General features: G+C 39.0%; 1 protein-coding gene across 2 annotated transcripts; it reads right to left on the bottom strand.

Annotated features, from left to right (window-relative positions):
- Positions 1-2,834: 2,834 nt before the first annotated feature.
- On the bottom strand, positions 2,835-19,158 carry LOC146361950 (protein-glutamine gamma-glutamyltransferase K-like). Of its 2 annotated transcripts, XM_084922428.1 has the most exons (14): positions 19,029-19,158; positions 13,697-13,980; positions 13,384-13,575; positions 9,398-9,649; positions 7,852-7,970; positions 7,652-7,759; positions 7,175-7,352; positions 6,952-7,090; positions 6,397-6,589; positions 6,050-6,203; positions 5,631-5,915; positions 3,940-4,100; positions 3,706-3,842; positions 2,835-3,599 (listed from the first exon to the last, which is right to left on the bottom strand). In XM_084922428.1, the coding sequence occupies exons 2-14, from the start codon at positions 13,977-13,979 to the stop codon at positions 3,440-3,442; spliced, it is 2,361 nt and encodes a 786-aa protein (XP_084778554.1). In that variant the 5' UTR covers position 13,980; positions 19,029-19,158; the 3' UTR covers positions 2,835-3,439. The 2 variants fall into 2 exon arrangements, with proteins under 2 accessions (XP_084778554.1, XP_084778553.1); XM_084922427.1 differs by lacking the exon at positions 19,029-19,158 and having other exon boundaries at positions 13,697-16,060.
- Positions 19,159-20,244: the final 1,086 nt, after the last annotated feature.

Here is a 20,244-nt window from a genome sequence, read left to right as displayed (position 1 = left end):
TTTCTTTCTATACTTTTCCTTTTGCTGGAATCATTCAATCTTTTAGGGACATTTTACCAACTTTATGCTGATGACATTCAGTCATAAATCTCTTTCAAGCTTCGCTAGCAGAAGGTCCATCCTTGTTGATTGCTTAATCCAGGCTGGTTATTTGCAGTCTAATAATGATCTTGTTTTAAATTCCAAGAAGACTGAGACTGATTATAGCTCCTCCTGAATTACATCCAAACATCAGTCAAGTGATTGCTTCCTTTTGCTCATCTGCAATGTCACATGTGCAATATTTGATTTCTCTCTGGGCTTTGGCTTACATGTAAAATCTATTTCTCATTCCTGTTTCTTACAGTTAAGTAACATTTGCAAATTGTGAGCAATAGTCTCCTCAGTGGAACTGGAGAAAACTATTCATGCATTTGTATCATCGTGCCTAGATTATCGCAATGCCTGTTACCAGCTCAAACAAATCATCTCGTTCACACCTCCCCGCTATATAAAGTGACAGACTATTAACACTTTCTAGTAAGTGAACTCACATTGCTTCTATTTTATATTCTTTACATTGGCTCCCAGCAGATTTCAGGGTTTGTTTTAAAATTCTTGTACTTATATGCAGAGAACTAGTTCCAGTTGATTTATCTTAGCTTCTTATCAAACACCACTGCTTCCAGTCTTTTATCACAGGCTTGTGGTAGTCTACTTGAAGAAGATGGTGTGAGTTTTTAGGATAAGCTTAGACAAATATGTCCATTCCCCTAACTGCTGACTCTAGTTGCTGTCCATGGTGCTGATCAAATCTAGAATGATGCTATAGATAATATTGAGAATTGCTATATGCTATATATTGCTTTAAGTGTGTGTGTGTGTTTGTGTGTTAGAGAGGGAAAGGGAGAGAATAAGAGAAGCTCGATTGCTCCAGTACAACATGGTGGTAAGGGCCCAATAAGAAAATCTGCCCTGGGACCTAACTCAGAGTTGTTACACCTGTGGAGAGAAAACCACTGGGAAAGCAAGATGAAAGTAGCCTTTTGTGAAGGAAGTAGTTTGTATACAGGAGGTAACCTTGGGAAAAAGACAGGACTGGAGCCAAACACTGTACTTGATAGGTTTTCACACCACTGCAAACAGCACACTCCAGTAAACAAATAAAACTGGAGTGGCTGTAGGCTATGTCAACACCTACAAGTGGTTTGGCTGTGGAGAGATTCAGTTTGCTTTTACCAGTGTGTTTGGATAGTTTGATATATAAACAGATGGTCTGTAACTAACAACAGCAAATGAAAACTGCTAAATTGGAAATTGATGGAAATACTGAAGGTCGGTGAAAGCAGGGACAGCAGCATCTACACTTCCTCAGAAAACTAAGATCATTTAATAGAGAAGTACATTGATGAAACAGTTTCATAAATCCAACAGACTCTGTCCTTCCGTGTTATTTGTTGATTTAGAAATTTCTATGTGAAAAGAAAACCTCACCGAAACCTTCGGAAAGAGTGAAGAGCTCAGAGGAAAAGCGACAAAGCGGGTGACGTTTTCCAACGCTTTTATGTTCACCACTTGTCTCTGACACATGTTAATTTTACACACCACAGCTGTAGCTGTATGTACTTATTTCCTTTGATGTGCCATTACTGAGTCAGCATAGCTTCACTGGCTATTCTGGGTCTGTGCTAGCATTTTGTTGTAGTTAATATCAAAGCAATTGACAACGTTAAAGCAAATACACAGTTATGTTGTTTCAGTTTCTTTATGTTGCATGGTGGGATCCTCATAACTGGTGAGTCAATGCTATTTGCATGTTTCCACATACTGCTCTGAAATGCGGTTCAAAACAACCACATCTCATGACCATGGCTTATTGAGATTTTGGTTCATTTCAGTCTGTTTCTAGGTTTGATTGACAGTGTGTAGAACAAACTCCCAGAAAGTTTAAAAGTCAGCAGGAACAGCAGCAGCAGCCACAGCAAGCAATTCAACAGATAGTTTGTGGGAATTTTTTTGACAGTGACAGTGAAACCCACCCACACTGCAGCTGCTGATGCCACTGTAAAGGACAAAAACAAATACCCCACTGATGCATTTCTTCCAAGGGCACATAATACAGTTTATTGGCAGAGATAATGCAATGCATATCCTCACCTTTATAGCGCTCTATAAGTGCAACAGCTATGTTGTGTAAATGGATTTTTGCCAAAGTTAAAGAGGTAATTTGCAAAAAGAGAAGCCAACGCTGTGTTAGACAAGGTGCTTATGTATAGAGAAGAGCTTGTATGAATGGGTGCGAGTGTTTGAGTGCTCAGTTAGAATGAAAAAGAGCTATATAAGTACTAGGCCATTTACCAAGCCTGTAGAGCAGTGGACTCAATACACACCCTTGTGGGGAGTCAGCACTCAGTGTTTGAGTGCATTCTTTGCATTCCGATGCTCTTTGGCATACTTTTAATTATAACAAGTAGTTATTTGAGTTACCATTGCCTTCCTATTGGCTTGAAGCTGCCTGAACGCTCTTCTCTAATTTCATCATCAAGAATTTTCGTCTAGAGAACGGATACTCACTGGATATTTTCTTTTTTGTATAATTTTCTGTAAACTCTAGAGACTGTTATATGGGGAAAACCCAGTAGATTTTTTAAAATACTCCAGCCAGCCTATTTGCCACCAACAAACAACATTCAAGCACATGCTAAATAGTTTAACACTGGCAACTGTTCCATTGGAAAAAAAATTATTAGCAGAGACACAGAGAACTTTTGACAGCAGCTGCATAACAATGGACACACGCTGACATTAAAAATCAATAAATCACAGAATAAGACATAATTTTAATAAGTGGCATTTTATTAATATAATAGCATTTAAGTAGTGATTTGATATTTAAATGATTCTTTTGGCATTACATAATAAACAAAATAAATATATATAAAAATAGAATCAAAGACATAAATATTAAGCCAGTCTTTACATAAGCACATCTCTTCCATTAAAGCCAGCAGATGGTCCAACTTCAGCATCTACTGTGGGTCCCCAACTGTTTCCTAATCATAGTAACCACATACTTTCATATGACACCTTTGCAAGAGCAAACATGTTCCAAAGAGGTTTTATGGATGCTGCCTTGTTCAATGTATTGTAGAAGCATGTTGCAAGAGTTTGAGCATTAAGATGTAAAGACATTTTTATGCAGTTTAATACTGGTTTTCTTATTGTAGAAACAGTCTATTCTCTGTAACAGCCCATAAACGCCACCATGTTATCAAATATTTTATGGTTATGTGGGGTTATAAGTAATTTCAATATTCTACTGCAAAAATAAATCAGTACTGTGCTTTGTGAAAAAAATACTGGCTTATCATATAGAAGGCAAAAAGCAGAAAAAAAAGACACAATCAGTGCATAAAGGAAATAACTGTCAGCATTCAGCCTCAAAGTGGCTCTATTATCACTATAGAGGGGCGTTGCTTTTCTCCTCCACAGTGATGTCACTCACACCATGAACCTGCGTGAGCTGCTTACAGTCCAGTGAAGCTAGTAATTTTCTCGTTCCAGAAAGGGTGGGCATGAACTGCTCAGTGAGAGACACAGAAGCGTGGCTGCCAATATCTCTGAGGGTAGGACAGGAAATGACAGTAGCAATCACAAAAGAGATAGCTAGACAAGGTATTTAAAAAAAAAAACACACACAGTATAAAGTATATTATTCCTCCTTACCCATAATTTATCTTTTGAGCAGTCAGAAGGCCAAGTCCTTCCACATGGAATATCACTGCTTTCAGCACTTGTGGCAGTGGATTAGTAAATGAAATCTCTACTGACATCTTCTTTCCTACCACAGCCTTCCCCAGTGGCTATTTGACAAAAAATGGAAAGAAAACAACTTTAGATATAGATTTATATCTTAATCTTCTTTCCTGTAATAATCACCTGATTAACTATGTGGCTTACTTTAATGATGAGGTCTGGTGTTCTGAGTCGGAAACTGAACTGAGTAGCAAGGATCTGCTGTGTTTCTGTGACCCTGCCTGATACTGTAAGCATCAGGGCAGCCTGATCCATCAGTTTGTCCTTGTAGTCTTTGTATTCCAGGGCCCACTCCAGAATCTTTTCTGTAGGCAACAGAATAATGAAGATGGCCTTTATAATTAGTGCTATATATATATATATATATATATATATACATATATATATATATATATATGTGGTTGGTTGCTCACAAACAGAATAAAAGAAATCATTCTCTCTATAAAAAGAGGAGAATAAATCAAATAATTGTAGTAATTATTGGGCAAATGTACTCCTCCTCTGTTCAAAGGCAGAATGCAGAAGGTGGGTGGTATTGTCCACAACTGACTCAAAGCTGGACAGTGATCTCTGTTCTAACATTGCCTCCACAGTGTCCAACTAGAGCCCAACAACCTAGCCTGCCCTTTCCTGTAGATAAAGTTAGTGTTCAGAGTGTAGTCAAGTTTATTGTATACTTATAGTACATGACTATCTACAGGACATGATAGCCAACCCTATGTTGACTGGCTGTTGGAAAAAAGGGATTTCTCCAGAAATCCAGCACCATCTCCTTAGTTTGTAATTATTCAGGTGCAGACAGTACCTCCCACACTACCCCTCAAAATCACTCACTAGTTTCCTGTATTCTGCCTCCTTAATCCCCTCAATGAATGTGAACGCAACTGTATCATCCCAAAATTTGACAGAACTTGGTATTGTAATGTTAGGCACCAGTACATTATAATTTTTTACAATAATTTACCTGCAACCATTGTCAGCAGATGTTTTCAAACATATTTAGCTTCATAATATTATATCAAGTTAATCTTTTTTTTTAATATATATATTTTTTGGCCCTTTTTTTGGCTTTATTGGGCAGATACAGTGAAGATTGACAGGAAAGCAGAGGGAAAGAGAGAAGGGGAGACAAGCGGCAAAGGGCCGCGGGTCAGATTCGAACCCAGGCCAGCTGCCTGCTCATCCACCTTAACCAAGTTAATCTGATAAATTTATACCATATGCCTATATGACCATCCTTACTGGTACTCCATTGGCATAGAAAAAAAGCGTTTTGAATGGATGAATGAGGCATGTTGTATAAAACACTTTCAGTGTTCAGATTAGAAAAGCGCTACATAAGAATCGGTCCATTTATGCAGAAGTTTGCCTCATCAGTCTACATGTGTCCAGAGTTATTAGATCTGTTATAACATGTAATTCAGTTCCTGTAAAACCAGATCAAGAATTGCCTGCAGTTTGTCAGCCTCAGTCCCTCAGGTTTTACACTCACTGGGATTACACCTAGACATCATTGATTCCTTTTATAACATATATGGATACAATGTATGGGCACCGCTGAGGGCAGAAGGCATCTCCAAGTCTCAAGCCGGCTTGAAAAGACTGGATTGCAAACTGTGGGTTAGGAATGATTGAGCTTCTCTATGGAGTGGAGGAATTCAAGTAATCTAGGGATTTGTTCACAAGTGGGAGAAGAATGGCCCGCGTATTGTCAGATATTTCGGTGTCATGTCTGTGTGGTGATGCAGTGGTAACGGCAGAGATGAGCCCAAAGGCTTCCCCTCTTCATAAGTTTAAGACTATGGAGTTATGCAAAAATGAAATGCTCCACTCACCCTCATTGGGAAGTACTTCTATATCTGTCGTGTCAGTTCTGACTGTAGCTTTGTGGACACCGGTGTAGTACATGACTGACACCTGGCTGTGCAGACTGACACTGCGTTGCTCTGAACTGCTGTTTTTCAACGTGATCATCAGCTCTGCATCTTTTCCCATTTTAGGACCTTCACCATCTAGCGTAACTTCTAAAGAGACATCCTGAGCTGTAGGAGATGAATAAGCTTTTGCTTTGGAGCCAAAGCTACATGCTGTTTCCACAGCAATGCGTTCCTCATTTGAGCCTGAGAATGACAAGAAATATTGAGATAATTGAATAAGTTATCCAACAATAATATCTCAGTTATAGCCCTTTTTAAATTTTTTGTGATCTCCTTTAAGTCATTATGTAAGTGTCTGTTTTTTTGTTTGATGCTACCTTCAGGATGTTTGTAAAGGTGGGTGATATCACTGCGTTCATTAGAGCCAACTGCTTTGGTACTGATGGAGATGCCCACAATCTTTTTTTCACTGTATATTTGAGTGAAGGTCCCATCTGCATTCTTCTGCCAGTAGATTTTATCACTGTTCACCTGAGATATCGATGAGACAGACCATGAGAGAGAGATGGGGTTAGAAAATAAAGTCCCCACCACAAAGGAAGCTGTCATGTATATATTTAATGCGTGCCATATGAATCCTTATCAGTATACAGTGTTTTCATATCTACTATGATAAATGTCTTCTACCTTCCCAAAACACAGTAAAGAAGAATATTTCACAAACCTCAGCAAACACAAAAGCTGAGTCATGTTTCAGGTAGACCTGACCATAGCGCACAGCGGCGAGAGAAGCAGGGCCACAGCAATAGGTGCCCTGGCTGGTCTCTTGAGGCGTGGCGTCGACAGCCTGCCATCCTCCGTGGCCAGGAGGTAAGTCCTTACGAGCCATCCAGCAGTCATTCCACACATGGAAGTTCCTTCAGAAAACAATTATGGTTGGTAAACTAAAGTTATAGTGAAAACAGCTGTGGAAATTTTAGTTCTGCGTAAATCTGTCAAGTACTATGAGGTTTCTGTGGGTAGTTTTTACAACCTGTCGTAACAATTTTAAAGTAAATCAACCACATACCAATGTATAAATGAAGACACATGCGCTGATGTTGCCATCTTTGTATCGTTAGACTTAAATTATTAGGCTATACCACTTATCTTTTAGTTGTTTCCAAATACTGGTTGCTTGTACCACTGAGGAGTAACTTTAGATTAAGCCACTAGAGTCATGCAACGCTTAACCTCCTTCTTTGTAAGTCAAGGTAAATGTGACATATGGTGAACATACCAAATTGAGTCCACATTGAGGTTCTCTATAGGCTCCAGGTTCTCATCCAGGTACACATCTGTTGTCAATGAAACATCTGTGTCATGTGCTGAGCTGAAGTTGGTCACGGTTCGGGTGGGAATGCCTAAACACCGTAAAACTGAAAAGAAGACAATGGGTTTAATATCGTATCAGCCACTTAGTTTGATCAAATAAACATATTGTAAGCTGAAAAAAGTCTAACCTGTAGTGACTACACCAGCAAAGACCCAGCATTGGCCATATTTAACAGGGGTTCCATTCTTTTTGTGGTATTCTTTGAGGATTTCTACACTTCCACTCCACACTGTTGGAGAAGTTCCATTTGAATAATCTCCTGACCAGTTTCCCTCCAAAACACCTTGGTCATCAGGGGAGTTTACCTGAGAAATAAAGGAAGTGTTTCATGCTTTCATGGTTGACTTTAAGGACAATACCCGAAATACCTTAAGTTAGCTAGGTTTTTTGTTTATTAATTCAAATCTGGACATTTGTTTTTTGCATTTAACCCATAGCAGGTGTAAGCAGAAGTGTGCAGCCACCATTTGGCCACTTGGTATCCACTCCAGCTTTCAGCCACTGCCTGCGTTTAGGGGACTATGATATGGCATATGTGGTTTAACATATTTTACTGTTTGTTGTATGTCCGGTGATGTCGTTGTTAGTTGGGATCTCGTCTCACCATTGCTGAGATGATTCGCACCACATTAATTGAGTCACCCCACCCAGATGGAGAAGTTCCACTCTTTTCCATGACAAAGAGGCAAGCAGCCAGAATCCCGTCATTAAACTGATATCAAATGAAAGGAAAACACGAGGAGACCATGTCAGTTTCGACCGCTAAGCTTGGTCATTAAACATTAAGATTCAGAGCTCCCTCACCTGTCCGTAGTTCCATGTCCTCGCTCCAATTTGATCCTTTGTGCCATAGTAGATTCGTCCAGTGTCATTTAGGATGTACTCTTGCCTTTCATCTTCAGAATCCATGTACACAATGTCATCTGACAGAAAATAGGAAAGGCAACATTTTTAACTGGAAATAACACAAGGTCACTCTGAAGCATAGACTCTACAAGTAGGCTTTATCTTCTAAATTTGCTTTCTCTTCTATCACAGTTTCATGGTATTTTTACCACCATAAAATGTCTTTTATTAAACCGTCTGAGTCATTCTTGAAGGCTGTCTGTGGAGATTTATTTTGAACTGATGACAAGGGTATATCCATACTGTGCTTGTTATATAAGAGCACCTCCTACACATATATTTGGAAACGATGGCATACGTCTGTTGTAGTCTGGTGACGCTTGTAATTTTTGTACTGAACTTTTGAGAGGTTCAGTAGTTGTCATTTTAGGGGATGTCACTGCTTTGTATAGGGCATTATTTCAGAGAAATAGTGTGGTATTTTTGGAAAGATAGACTCACTACAACATAAGAAGATGAAGCTGAACAGAAGGAGGGAGATGCTGGCAAGAAAAATACTCTTGCTAGCAGCATAACCTGAACATGTTATATTTAGTGATAACTGTGGGAAGATACTGCTATTTAGCACAAAAGATAGTAGCACCATAAGTGACCAGCCTACCACAAACAACAACACTGCAAACAAAAACTAACCCTTTAAAGCCTAAACAAAAAACAAATTTGTTTAAAAAAAAATAACATTTTAATTTCCAGATATGATTTTTATTTTGTATTGTATTTGGTACATCTGGCATTTTTTTCTTGTTGTGTAACTTCTTTAGAATATTTCAGGGGGAAAAATCACACTGATGATTTTGAAGTCACAAAACACTCACAAGAAACTGTATGTATCAAATATGATACACTAGGTCAGCGGTCCCCAACCCCCAGGCCTTGGACCGGTACCAGTCCGTGAGTCGTTTGGTACCGGGATGCGAGAGTTGAGGCTCAGGTCTCTTTTGTTATTGTTTTTTATCGTTAACTTGGTTTACCTGAGTCTTTTCACGTGTGTTATGAATAAATCTTTTTTTCGGTACCGGTACTAGTTTTAGTTTGTTGTATTTATCCGCGACACCTTAAAGGCCGGTCCGTGAAAATATTGTCGGGCATAAACCGGTCCGTGGCGCAAAAAAGGTTGGGGACCGCTGGTGTAGGTGATTTAATATTTTTTTTTATTTGCCATTCTCAATATGAGAATTTGATTTTCTTATTTAACACTATGCCAGAGGACTTTATTCCAAAAAACTCCAAGTATGCAATTCAAATTCTGTATTAAATTTACACAATAACCTACACAATAGCCTGACGTGGCCCAACTTAGAAATGTAACTGCATATCACCATCACCACAACCCACACAGGTATAAATACTGGTAGTAGGGTTGGCCACTTGCATAGGCTGCATTATAGGCTCTGCATAGATTCATTCCAGAAGTATAAATTAACCATAAGATGTCCATATTTACCTTGACACCAGGGGTTAAACAATATGTAGATGTCATTGGCAGGGTCATGTGTGGAACTGGCCGATCCATTTTGATTATTTGTTTCCACTGTGAGTTGATATCGGCCAATGACGGCTGTGGCTGGAGAATTCACCAACAGTTTTATCTTTTTGTCCTCCTGTTTCACAACAGCAACCTCCCAGCGATCACCCTCCAGCTTCGCCACCAGTGGAATGATTACATGAGTTCCCTTTGCCACTACTGCCAATGGACCTTAGTAGGTGAAAAAGAAACGAAAAAAAGTGTTACTGGCTGTTATTCATAACATGCCCAAACAGTTACTGTGCTTTTTTTATGTTGGTTTTTTTAAGAATCACTTCCCTCAATTAAAACCACACCTGCATCCCCAGAGTACGTTTGAACAACAGAAACTAAAAAGAAGGAACACAGAAAGCTCTGTCCTGACAAGCTGTCTACACACACACACACACACACACACACACACACACACACACACACACACACACACACACACACACACACACACCTTGTGTGACAGCATTCGATCTCAGCACAGCTGTACTATAAAAGTCTCCATGTTTTCAGCTTCACTGTTACTGCACTATCTTGACATTTGAAGTTAGTGTGGCCTCATCATTATCAAAAGAAAGCTTGATCTTCAAAGACAACAAAAAAATAGTGTTTTCTATAATATATAAACTCACAATTTCCCACAGTACAAACAGCTGAAATGTTCAATTTGTTGCCACATTAAGGAGCTCTCCTTCTAAAGTGATTGTGGAAAATAACAGCTTTCCATGGCTATCACTCTCTACCCTCAGTGGGTGTGACCTTGTCTTGACTGTGTTTTCAAATGCCTTAAGAGAACTGATTTGCTTTTCTCCAGTTTCACCCTGAGATGTTTATCTGATTCAGTCATGGACAGACAGGCCACTGATTGTGTGTGACAAAAGGATACGAAAGCGGCTCGCAAAGACATGAGGAAAATGAATGAAACGGCCATTGTTAAGAAAAAAGTAGTTGCCTCTGCATTATAGTGACCAAGAGGGAGGGAAAAAACAGACACGAGATGCCAGGACAGCATAGTGACTTACTGGCTGACGGGAAAGCAGCAGCTGTGCACCACTAGCCACGAGTGATAAAGATAGCAAGTTCATTAACATGGACAAAGACTACACCTTTACATAACCACTGAGGGACTCTAACCCAGTGACTGCTACTCTAGACTCTAACTCTGGTTCAGGGAAGACTTTATGATTTTCTTTTATAAAAACAAAAGAGAGCAAGAGAGAAACAGAGAAACAGAGGGAGAGAAACATAACACTCTCAGGCGCACAACTCTGAGTGTGAACACATAAGCCCCTCCCACCTGCTGTCTAAACCTTCTGTTTTCATGAGGCTGCCAATCAGAAGAAAATTGACTTAAAGGGATGTTACCGGGAAAGGAGAAAAGTTAATACAGCTTTTTTGTTGTTTTTTCCCAAACAGTGGATGAAATGTTGGGGTTCAACATAACTCATGATAAGATAAATTAGGATATTTTAAACTAAGAATCAAGAAAGAGTTACTAAGGCCTCTGTAGCTGAGTCCAAGAATGAAAAAATATCCTTGGAAAGGAGCAAGACTCCTTTATAATTCGACAAGCTTGTTAAATCTAACAGATAAATATGCATGATAAGTGCTGTAGATATTCAAGGAGACCAGTTAGCCTTCTGTTTTCGGTGGCTATTGCTCAATAATTGGGACATAAATTATACCAGTGCACAAAAGAACTGTAATTAGCAGATGGCCATGACATTTTCAGACACTTCTGGGTACAAATGAGCAAAACCCAAAAAGTCTGATGATAATTGTTAAAGAGTTTACTCCTAATTGATGAGTAACTGCCACAACTTGACATTCTTACACTCTTGTTTTGTATCTTCAGTTTATGGTTTCCTCCTGCATTTCTGCAAAGCAACAGTAAACAGCTGCTGGCTAAAGATTCTAAAGACAACTATTCCTAGAAATATTGAGATTTGATAGTTCCAGGGTGTATTAACCCTTTTGTTTACTGCCAGGCCTTTTCTCTGCCTTACAGGGGGAAAGAACAGAGGAAAAAAAACTGTCAACGTGCAGTTCACTGTGCCTGACACTTTCATTTTGTCAGGTGTGACGAGAATCACCTCCTTAAAATTTTTTGCAGGGCTTCCGAACCAAAAGGTCAGAGCATGTGTCAACTGTCACTCTCTTTCGCCTAAAAAATCCTCCACTATTTAAAACAGTGTGTCGTTTTAGGCTGTGCTGTGATTAGCTTTTGTGCTGTGTGTCTGATGTGTCTCAGAGTACAGTCTTTAGACTGAATATAGGGTACTGTAAGCATGCCTGAAAACAGTGAGCTGGGGGCAATTTAGTTCGTAATGCAGTGCCATTCTGGAGAGGGGTGTTATGGTTTTCAAAAGCATAAAAACTGGCATTGTCTGCTGCTTTTGTTCTCCTGCTTATTGCTGGTATTACAGATGGCTTTTTAAATTAGTGTTCACATTGAATGTCGCTGTTGTTTTTGTCTCAAATTATGGATAAAATAGGTTAGAACTATATTTTTTTCCCTCTAAATGCAAAATCTAGATTTTAAAATGTATACATTATTATTCTGTCACTTTACCAAAACAAAACCTTTCATTAAACAGTGCATTATAGAGCCCACCTTTTCTGTAGCAGCAGCACTGTAATTATTCTACTTAAGTGTCCCTAACTCGCTATCACACACAGCTGTAATTGTAAGATCTATATTGGTTTTCCCTGTCTGACAGCATTCAATTCTCACAAGCAGTGTGCAGAGACAGGCATGCACACTGGGTAAACAGGTGGCGTCCGAGGCTCATGCTGCTGGCAGCGGCAGCAGTGATAGTGAATTCTCAGTAGAAGGGAGCTCTAGTATCAGCAGGACTGAAGACTGCATCTGTAAAACACTCTCCCAGGACCATAGCAACCCCAACTGTTACCATAGCAATCTGAACTAAAAAATCCCCTTCTCTCATCCACAGCCTTCCCATATATCTATAAGTATCTATTTCACACATCTATGCAGCCTCAACACACAATCAGCAAAAAAACACAGTACAAGATGTGAGCATAAAAGAAAAAAATGTCTTTTTTTTGTAAATTAGAGAGCTTCTACTCTCCGGAGAGCCATTTATAATGAATAAATGGGCCCTATAAGACCTGCAGTCCAAAAACTTTGATGCAATCCCCAACGACTTCTTGAAATTGGCACTAAAAACAAGTCAGCATGTATGCATTCCCATGTTAAAATGCCCAATTTCAGCTGTGAGAACAAGTTTGGAGCCTGCAATTTTAAAAGAAACAAACAACTATTGTGGTTTCTAGGGCTAACTTAACTTTACAAAGCTGTCCAGTGGATTTTTTAATTTAAATACCGTCCCTTGACTTCAGATAACACAGGCAGCTGTTGCTGATAGTGATCTCCTATTTTACTGTAATTATTTGAGAAGTAATATCATCTGGTTTATGGATGCATCTTGGTGCTTAACTACTGCAGAAAAGAAATACTTCACAGGAGAATAAGAAAACAAAATTTCACTGCATTTCATTGAGTTTCATTTCAGTTCAGGAATATAATCAATACTCTAACTACAAACACTTAAAAATGGGGCTGCTTTGTCTGGAAGTGCATGTAGAAAAAAGAAAAAAGAAAAAGCAATTTAGCTCCATTCATTCCTATTCACAGTAGACTATATTAGAACAGGCTCCCCACTATATGCACTGTATCATGTGCTGCTCTGCACAAGATTTCAGGAAAACATGTGAGTATGTTGTGACCAGTTTGGATCCTTCCCATCCAGTTTCATACTCTGGCTCTAAATATTTCAGGCTAGTCTTGGATGAAATTCAGTCAAATTTGAAATTTTCTGTTGCCCCAAAAAACAAAACAACACTATAACATGTATTACTTTTATAAAAGTCTCCATTCACTTCTCACAAACCTGTTTTAAGGTCGAGATGAAGCTCATCGGAGGAGGGGCTGAAAGGTCGAGATAAGGTTATCCACATCTCGAAACTCTGCCCCCTGCGGATGATTAAATTATCACTTTGATAGAGATCAGTGTGATGCTCTGTGCGATTCGCCCCTGATTTGCTTTTCAGGAGGTCTATTGACTTCACTTTGAGAAGGACTTCTGAAGAAAAGAAAAGAAAAAACATAGGACATGTTGAAGTATTTCATATTGTTGGCATTTCTTCCCTTTTTTTTGGGGGGGGGGGGTGTAAACAGTGGCTATATGGAGTCTCTCTAATCACCGTCAAGCTCTTTGTCACCAGGCACAGGTTTCTCGCCGTTTCCCCCGTCCTCCTTACCCGGCCCATCAACCAGCGTGACCTCAGTGTCTATGACATCATCATGCTTGGGACAGCAGCATGGGCAGACCTTACGCAGCCACTCCTTGCATGCATTTCCTTTTTTAACATTGTTTTCCTTTGGCTCTTCTTTTTCTGCCTCTGTGTCCTCCCCAAATCCAAAAGTGACAGATGGAAAGCGACCTACTGCAGATCTGCCTCTTGCTGATTGCCTCTCTGCAGGCATTCTGGAGAAAATTTTTTTATAAAGAACAACAATTAGATAATCAATGACTTTGGTATTAATAATAGTTAACATCCCAGCCTTTACAAATGCTTCTATGCATATATTTCTTTTCACAACTGTTCATAAAATGGTCATAAATGATTAAGGTACCACAGTAAGCGATCTAAAAGGTAATCCATTGTCACTGTGAACAAAGACAAGAAGGGTCTTTTCATCAGCTAAGTTCAGCAGTATTTTTAATCCATCAAAGCTTCAGTATCTTACGATCTAAGCTCGCAGGCTCATTACTGATGGCTTCTATGCATCATGTCTTTGCTTCAGTGTGAGAAATTGCTGATTTAAGTCCTTTGAAATAAATATAAAAAAAAAAACGGAACATAATCTTGCAGTGAAACTCTACCCTAACATATTATTTCCCAGAGTGCAACATCTGGGCGGGGAAAAAAAGAAGAAAAATCAGACTGAAAATACATTCAAATGTAGAAGTATGGTAACCTCAAGAAAGTATTATAAATATTAAATATTATTCATATTAAACTGCCACCATTTCTACTGTTTATTGGTTATAGTCAGTGATTTCAGTGTTGCTTGACTCCTTACAGATAGTCTTTCAACAATTTCTTTATCTTAGCTAACCATCTGAACGAGTGAATGGCTGCTTTTAAATGGAGAATATTCATTATCCATTACCATTATCCATAAGAATGTCTATTAACTGGAGAAACATGTCTGGATTTCTGCTGCAACATTCGGTGTAAACAACATGAAAACGTCCATGATCTATCTTGCCTTGAAACAACAATTCATACTGCTGGTAATAATGTCATAGTGTGCGTGATATTTTCGTAACACACCTCAGGCCCCCTTAATACTGACTAAACATTTTTTAAATGCTACCTGAGCATATTGCTGACCACGATCGCCTCTTTATTACTCAAATTGGACAGTGATTGGACTCCGACAGGGATGAGTCTGCCTACAGGAGGGAGGTTGAACGTCTGGTGTCCTGGTGCAGCCACAACAACCTGGTGCTGAATGCCCAGAAGACAGTGGAGATTATTGTGGACTTCAGGAAGCACACAGCCCACTCCACCCCCATCATCCTGACTGACACCCTCATCACCACTGTGGACTCATTCCACTTCCTGGGTACCATCATCACCCAGGACCTCAAGTGGGAGCCCACCATCACCTCCGTCATAAAGAAGGCCCAGCAAAGGATGTACTTCCTGAGGCAGCTGAAGAAATTCAACCTGCCAACACGGACGATGATGCAGTTCTACACTGAAATCATCGAGTCCATCCTCACCTCCTCCATCACCGTGTGGTACGCTGGAGCCACTATCAGGGACAAACAGAGACTGCAGCGTGTTGTGCGCTATGCTGAGAAGGTGATTGGCTGCAGACTCCCATCTCTGCAGGACCTTTACACCTCCAGGACACTGGGGTGTGCAGCTCGGATCACAGCTGACCCTTCTCACCCTGGACACAGTCTGTTTGACCTGCTCCCCTCAGGCAAAAGGCTCCGGTCCATTCGGACCAAAACCTCTCACCATAAGAACAGTTTCTTCCCCCCTGCTGTTGGACTCATGAACAATAACCATATGACTGTTCACACCACAAACACATGACCCTATACTGTGTTCTCTGCATCTCTTCATTTTTGCACTGATCATCACTTATGTTTATTTAAGTGTTGTCTTACAGTAAGTTTTGCACTAAGTACTGCAGCAATTTCCTAATGTTGTAAACTTGCTCAACATTTGGCAATAAAACCCTTTCTGATTCTGAAATGGAGCACCAATGGAGCACCTTGAAAATGTGGTGGAATGGGAGCTTTTAATCACATCCACAAATTTGTAGGAGCTAACGATGCTATCACGTCATTATGAACAAAAAAACTGTGAGGAATATTCGTTCCTTCATTTATGAATCATTGATTTGTTTTCAAGGAGAAACTCAAACGTGTGTTTTGATAATATTATACAGCCTAGTCTGTCTCTAAATCTTTAAACTACCTTGTTCAACTTAGTTCTGTATGCATAAAGAATGATCCCCCCCCCCCCCGGCGAGACTTAGGAGGGGTGTTTTGACTCTGCAGTAGGCTACCCTCAGGAGACTTCTGTAGCTGATCCTCTGAAGCTGATATATGAGTCTGTGAAAGCATTTGGGTGGTCCTCTGGGGAGCTGAGCACATGTTCTTATCCACAGGTGTGCAATGACAAAGAATTTTGTCATTGCAAATTTCAAAGAACACAGTCGTTTGTCACCTCTTAAGAAGAAACATTACACACAGGGTACATTTCTCAGGTGAACTACAATCATCACAACCATTTCTCTCCCTCTCTTCTTTCTGTGCTTTGTTCACTTCACTCTGATTTGTCTTGCACATTTTTCTTCCTTCAAAGAAATACTATAAACCTTCTAAAAGCCTTTCACACCCACACTTTACATTCCTCGACATCAGCGACTGTTTCATTTTCACCAAAAAGGTTCAAACAATAATAAGACTGAGTTCGGTTCTTATTCATATGTCGAGAATCTGAGGGGTTAAAATAAATTGCAAGCAGCCTCAGCATTGGTGACAAAACACCTCCACCCAGGTAGGAACTGGGCGTCATATTTACTGCTGGCAGACAGCCAACTAAAAACTGCTTAACAAAACAATGTAGAAACAAAGACACACATGTATCTACACACACAGAAACTGATTTATTGCCTAGCAACAAAACACTTTTTAAAAATATATGTATGTATATATATATTGTACTCCACACAGCTACATTTATTAAAGATACAGTGGTTCCCCCCCCCCCCCCCCCCTTTTTCTACAGTCAATACGGCAAATCAATTTGTTCAAGGTTCAAGAGAAGTAACCAGAATACCTACAATGTTGTGCCATTACAGTTTTAGCAGACTTGTATTCTACTGATATTTTCTCTGTTTAAAGAGTTTAATTTGACACAAACAATGTAAAGCTTCAGCTGTTGAACTAATTTTCTAACTAAATAAGTAGAAACATATAAAAACATAACTGTTTTCATTCTTGTTTAGAGAAACTGAAGATCCTTTTTGCCTACAGAGCATTTTAACAGCATATGCTGAAAGGTCTGCTAAAACGCTACTTCTTTTTAAAATGTTTGAAATTGTTATAAGTTAATTCAAGATGGGTCATCCATTCAAGTCATCATTTCTAGTAAAAAAAAATAAAAATATGAATATCGACACATTTACAAAATTATAAAGTTATCTAAAAATAAGCATGCAAATAACCTAAAATAATTGCAGAAAATCCTCCTGCACTGAATAGCAGGAGCTAATGTAAATGTCAATAGCTTTGCATATATTTGTTGAAAACAAAAGAATTGAATAAGATAAAAGTTATCCATCGAGATTGGCCCACAGTGGGTACAATGGACCAGACAAAATCTATATTCTAGATGACAACACTTACTAATTACTCTCGATACACTCGCTCGATACACTCTAGCTGGGATAGATTACAGCCTGCCCGTGACCCTGATAAGGATAAGCAGAAGAGAATGGATGGGTGAATGGATGAATGTACTCATTGTCTATACGTTCCTTTCTTTTAGAAAACAACACATATTCTCAAAACTAGAAATTTAAGGATAATAACAAAGACGCCTTTGATAAAGAGCCCCAGAAAGCTTTTATGAACTTCATATCCAGATTTTTGTGATGAACTAGACTATTGTTCTGTAAAATTTCGTTAATCACGCAGCGGCACAACGACATATAAGATATGCTTAACTTGTTTTTTGGAAATAAATCCATTTGGATGTTTATCTGGTCAGAGGGCAGTAGCCCAGGCAAACTCATTCAACCTCACCACCACACCTATGTCCAGTTTAGAATCACCACTTAACTGAACATTCACATCTGTGAACTTACCAAAAGAAAGAATGCACTTGCACAGAGGGAAGGCTTGAACCTTGAACGTTACTGGGGTAACAGTGCTGACCAGCACACTTTTATTGTTTGTTGATTTAGTATAGTAAAAATCCCATGCCAGCAGAATGGCTAAAACGTTAAATTAAGCTGTTTTTTCACCCTCCACTTGACACTTAATAAGTTACATCTGTATAGTAGGCCTGTATGAGGGCCTACTATAGGTTTAGGAGACACACAGAATAGATATAGCTCCTGATAGTTTGCTTGCAGGATGATGTTATATTAAATAATCTGTCAAATGTAAAATTTTGAGATAAGGGGAACTTTCATGAAGCTGCCCATCAGTGAGAAGGAGACAGCCGATTGTCATTACTTCTTCAGCTGCTGTTTTACACTCTAACTAATCAGAGCATATTTTCTCTGGCTGGCAGTGGCACATCTTAGATGACTGAACCAATGAGCAACTGAAATTGGCATTTATACAGTGATAGTCAAATGTCAGATTCTTAGTTTACCCTCATGACTTTAGCAGTTGATGTAAAATACCCGAGTGTTATTCATTAAAGCTGGGTATTTTCCTTCAGGAGGGTGCTGAGCAGTAAGCATCCACAGCTGCACTCATGACCTCTTTCACCACAGGACCATTTGTTTTGAAACACAAGGAGAAGTTCTGATATCTATTTCGCATTACAATTAAACTGACAGGAAATGATCGCTGTATTTATTGAACTGTTATGCGTAATTTGGCAAATCTAATAGCTATTAAGGTTCTACTGTGAATCATATCTAATATGTACAGCATACAGATATTTTTTAAGGAATTCCCTGTGAAGAAAAATACATTAATGTAAAAAATTGATTGACAGCAAGAGCTAATCTCGCAGGAAATAGAAATGTCAATGAACCTTTTCATTATTTTTTCATTAATACACAATCCTGACATGACAACTGAGGTAGCAATACATAACTGCGTTAGAGCCATACTCCTTTTCCCTATTAATGAATTACTTGGTCAAAAAAACTAATGTTTAGAAGAACAATTGAATGAATGTGAGCTAAATACAGTAAACATTGTTAGGAACACAAAGTGTAAATCTGTCTGAGCTACATAGCAAGCATAGAGTTCAAACTCACTCAGTTCAGTTTGAGAAGAAATATGACAGAAATGCAGTCTGGAGGGAGAAATCTTGTCTTCAATGTGCCTTTCTCTTTCTTAAACAAGCTCCAACTTCGGAGCTGCTTTAAATACTTGGCTAAGACTCAGGGGACACGCCTTTCTGTTGCACATGGAGCAGTCGGGCCAGATATTTCTCCAGACGCTGAAGCAACAACAGAAATTATTTAGGCATGGCACAAGCATCCCTTTAAATATTACGAGAGAAAATAAATTTTTCTTGTCACTCTTGGTATGAACTATATCAGATTAGTTATGCAAAAACTGACACTGTCTCCTGTTTCAACGATTTTATTTAGTAACAAATTTTCACCTGTGCCTCTCCCACTTTCACACAAAACAGGTTAATCCTCGGTAAGACAGTGAGGACACACCTCCCTGCTGCACTAGCATCAATCATGTCAAATGTTTAACCAGAAGCCAACGTCAGAGCAGGTGAAATCAAACATCCACTTAAATATTTTTCCACTATTGGAAAATATGACAGTTTGAGAAAATGAGCTAGTTTCTTGTTCTCTTTAGTATTTTTCATCTTAATTATGTTAAAAAGTTCATTGTTTTTTAACATATGGAAAATGAATAAGTTAAGAAGAAGTTTGAATGGTTGTCTGTGTTGTTGACCCTGCGACAGCCCTCTTCCTCTATGGCAGCTGGCACCCTCGTGACCATGAATTGGATAAGAGGAGAAAACTGGATGAATGTTTTTGGACTTTTTGTTTGTTTTGGACAGTTATAGTTACAAACTCTGTAACCCGTTATATTTAACGTGATTAGCTGTTCCAGTAAAGTAAAGAATTCTTTATATAAAGATGAATGCACAATAAAAAAGATGACATTTTCTGCTTTGACACATGACAAAAACCCATCCTTCAGCAAAGTGGCATGATCTGAAAACCTTTGACCTACCTGATGGCACATGTGGGATGCCTGCTTCTAGGAATATGTGAACCAGAAGCGAGTGGATGCCCACTCCCTTTTACGCAACAGACATGACCACTGACTGGTTGAGTTGGTTTTCACTGATTGATAGGTAAATGAATGCTGAATAAAGCCTAATCCTATTAAGAGAGCAATTAATGAAGCGTAAAACCCCAATGAAAGTCATGTAACAATATTCTTCCTGATACCAGTGGATACAAGAATTCAATAAACAGAGAAGACTTCACTATACATAGT

This window comes from Perissodus microlepis, chromosome 23, assembly GCF_051167445.1.
Source record: "Perissodus microlepis isolate ML-2025 ecotype Zambia chromosome 23, ASM5116744v1, whole genome shotgun sequence".
In the NCBI taxonomy this organism is placed as follows: domain Eukaryota; kingdom Metazoa; phylum Chordata; class Actinopteri; order Cichliformes; family Cichlidae; genus Perissodus; species Perissodus microlepis.
The sequence above is the reverse complement of the archived record's forward strand: the minus strand, read 5'-3'. Positions and strand labels throughout refer to the sequence as shown.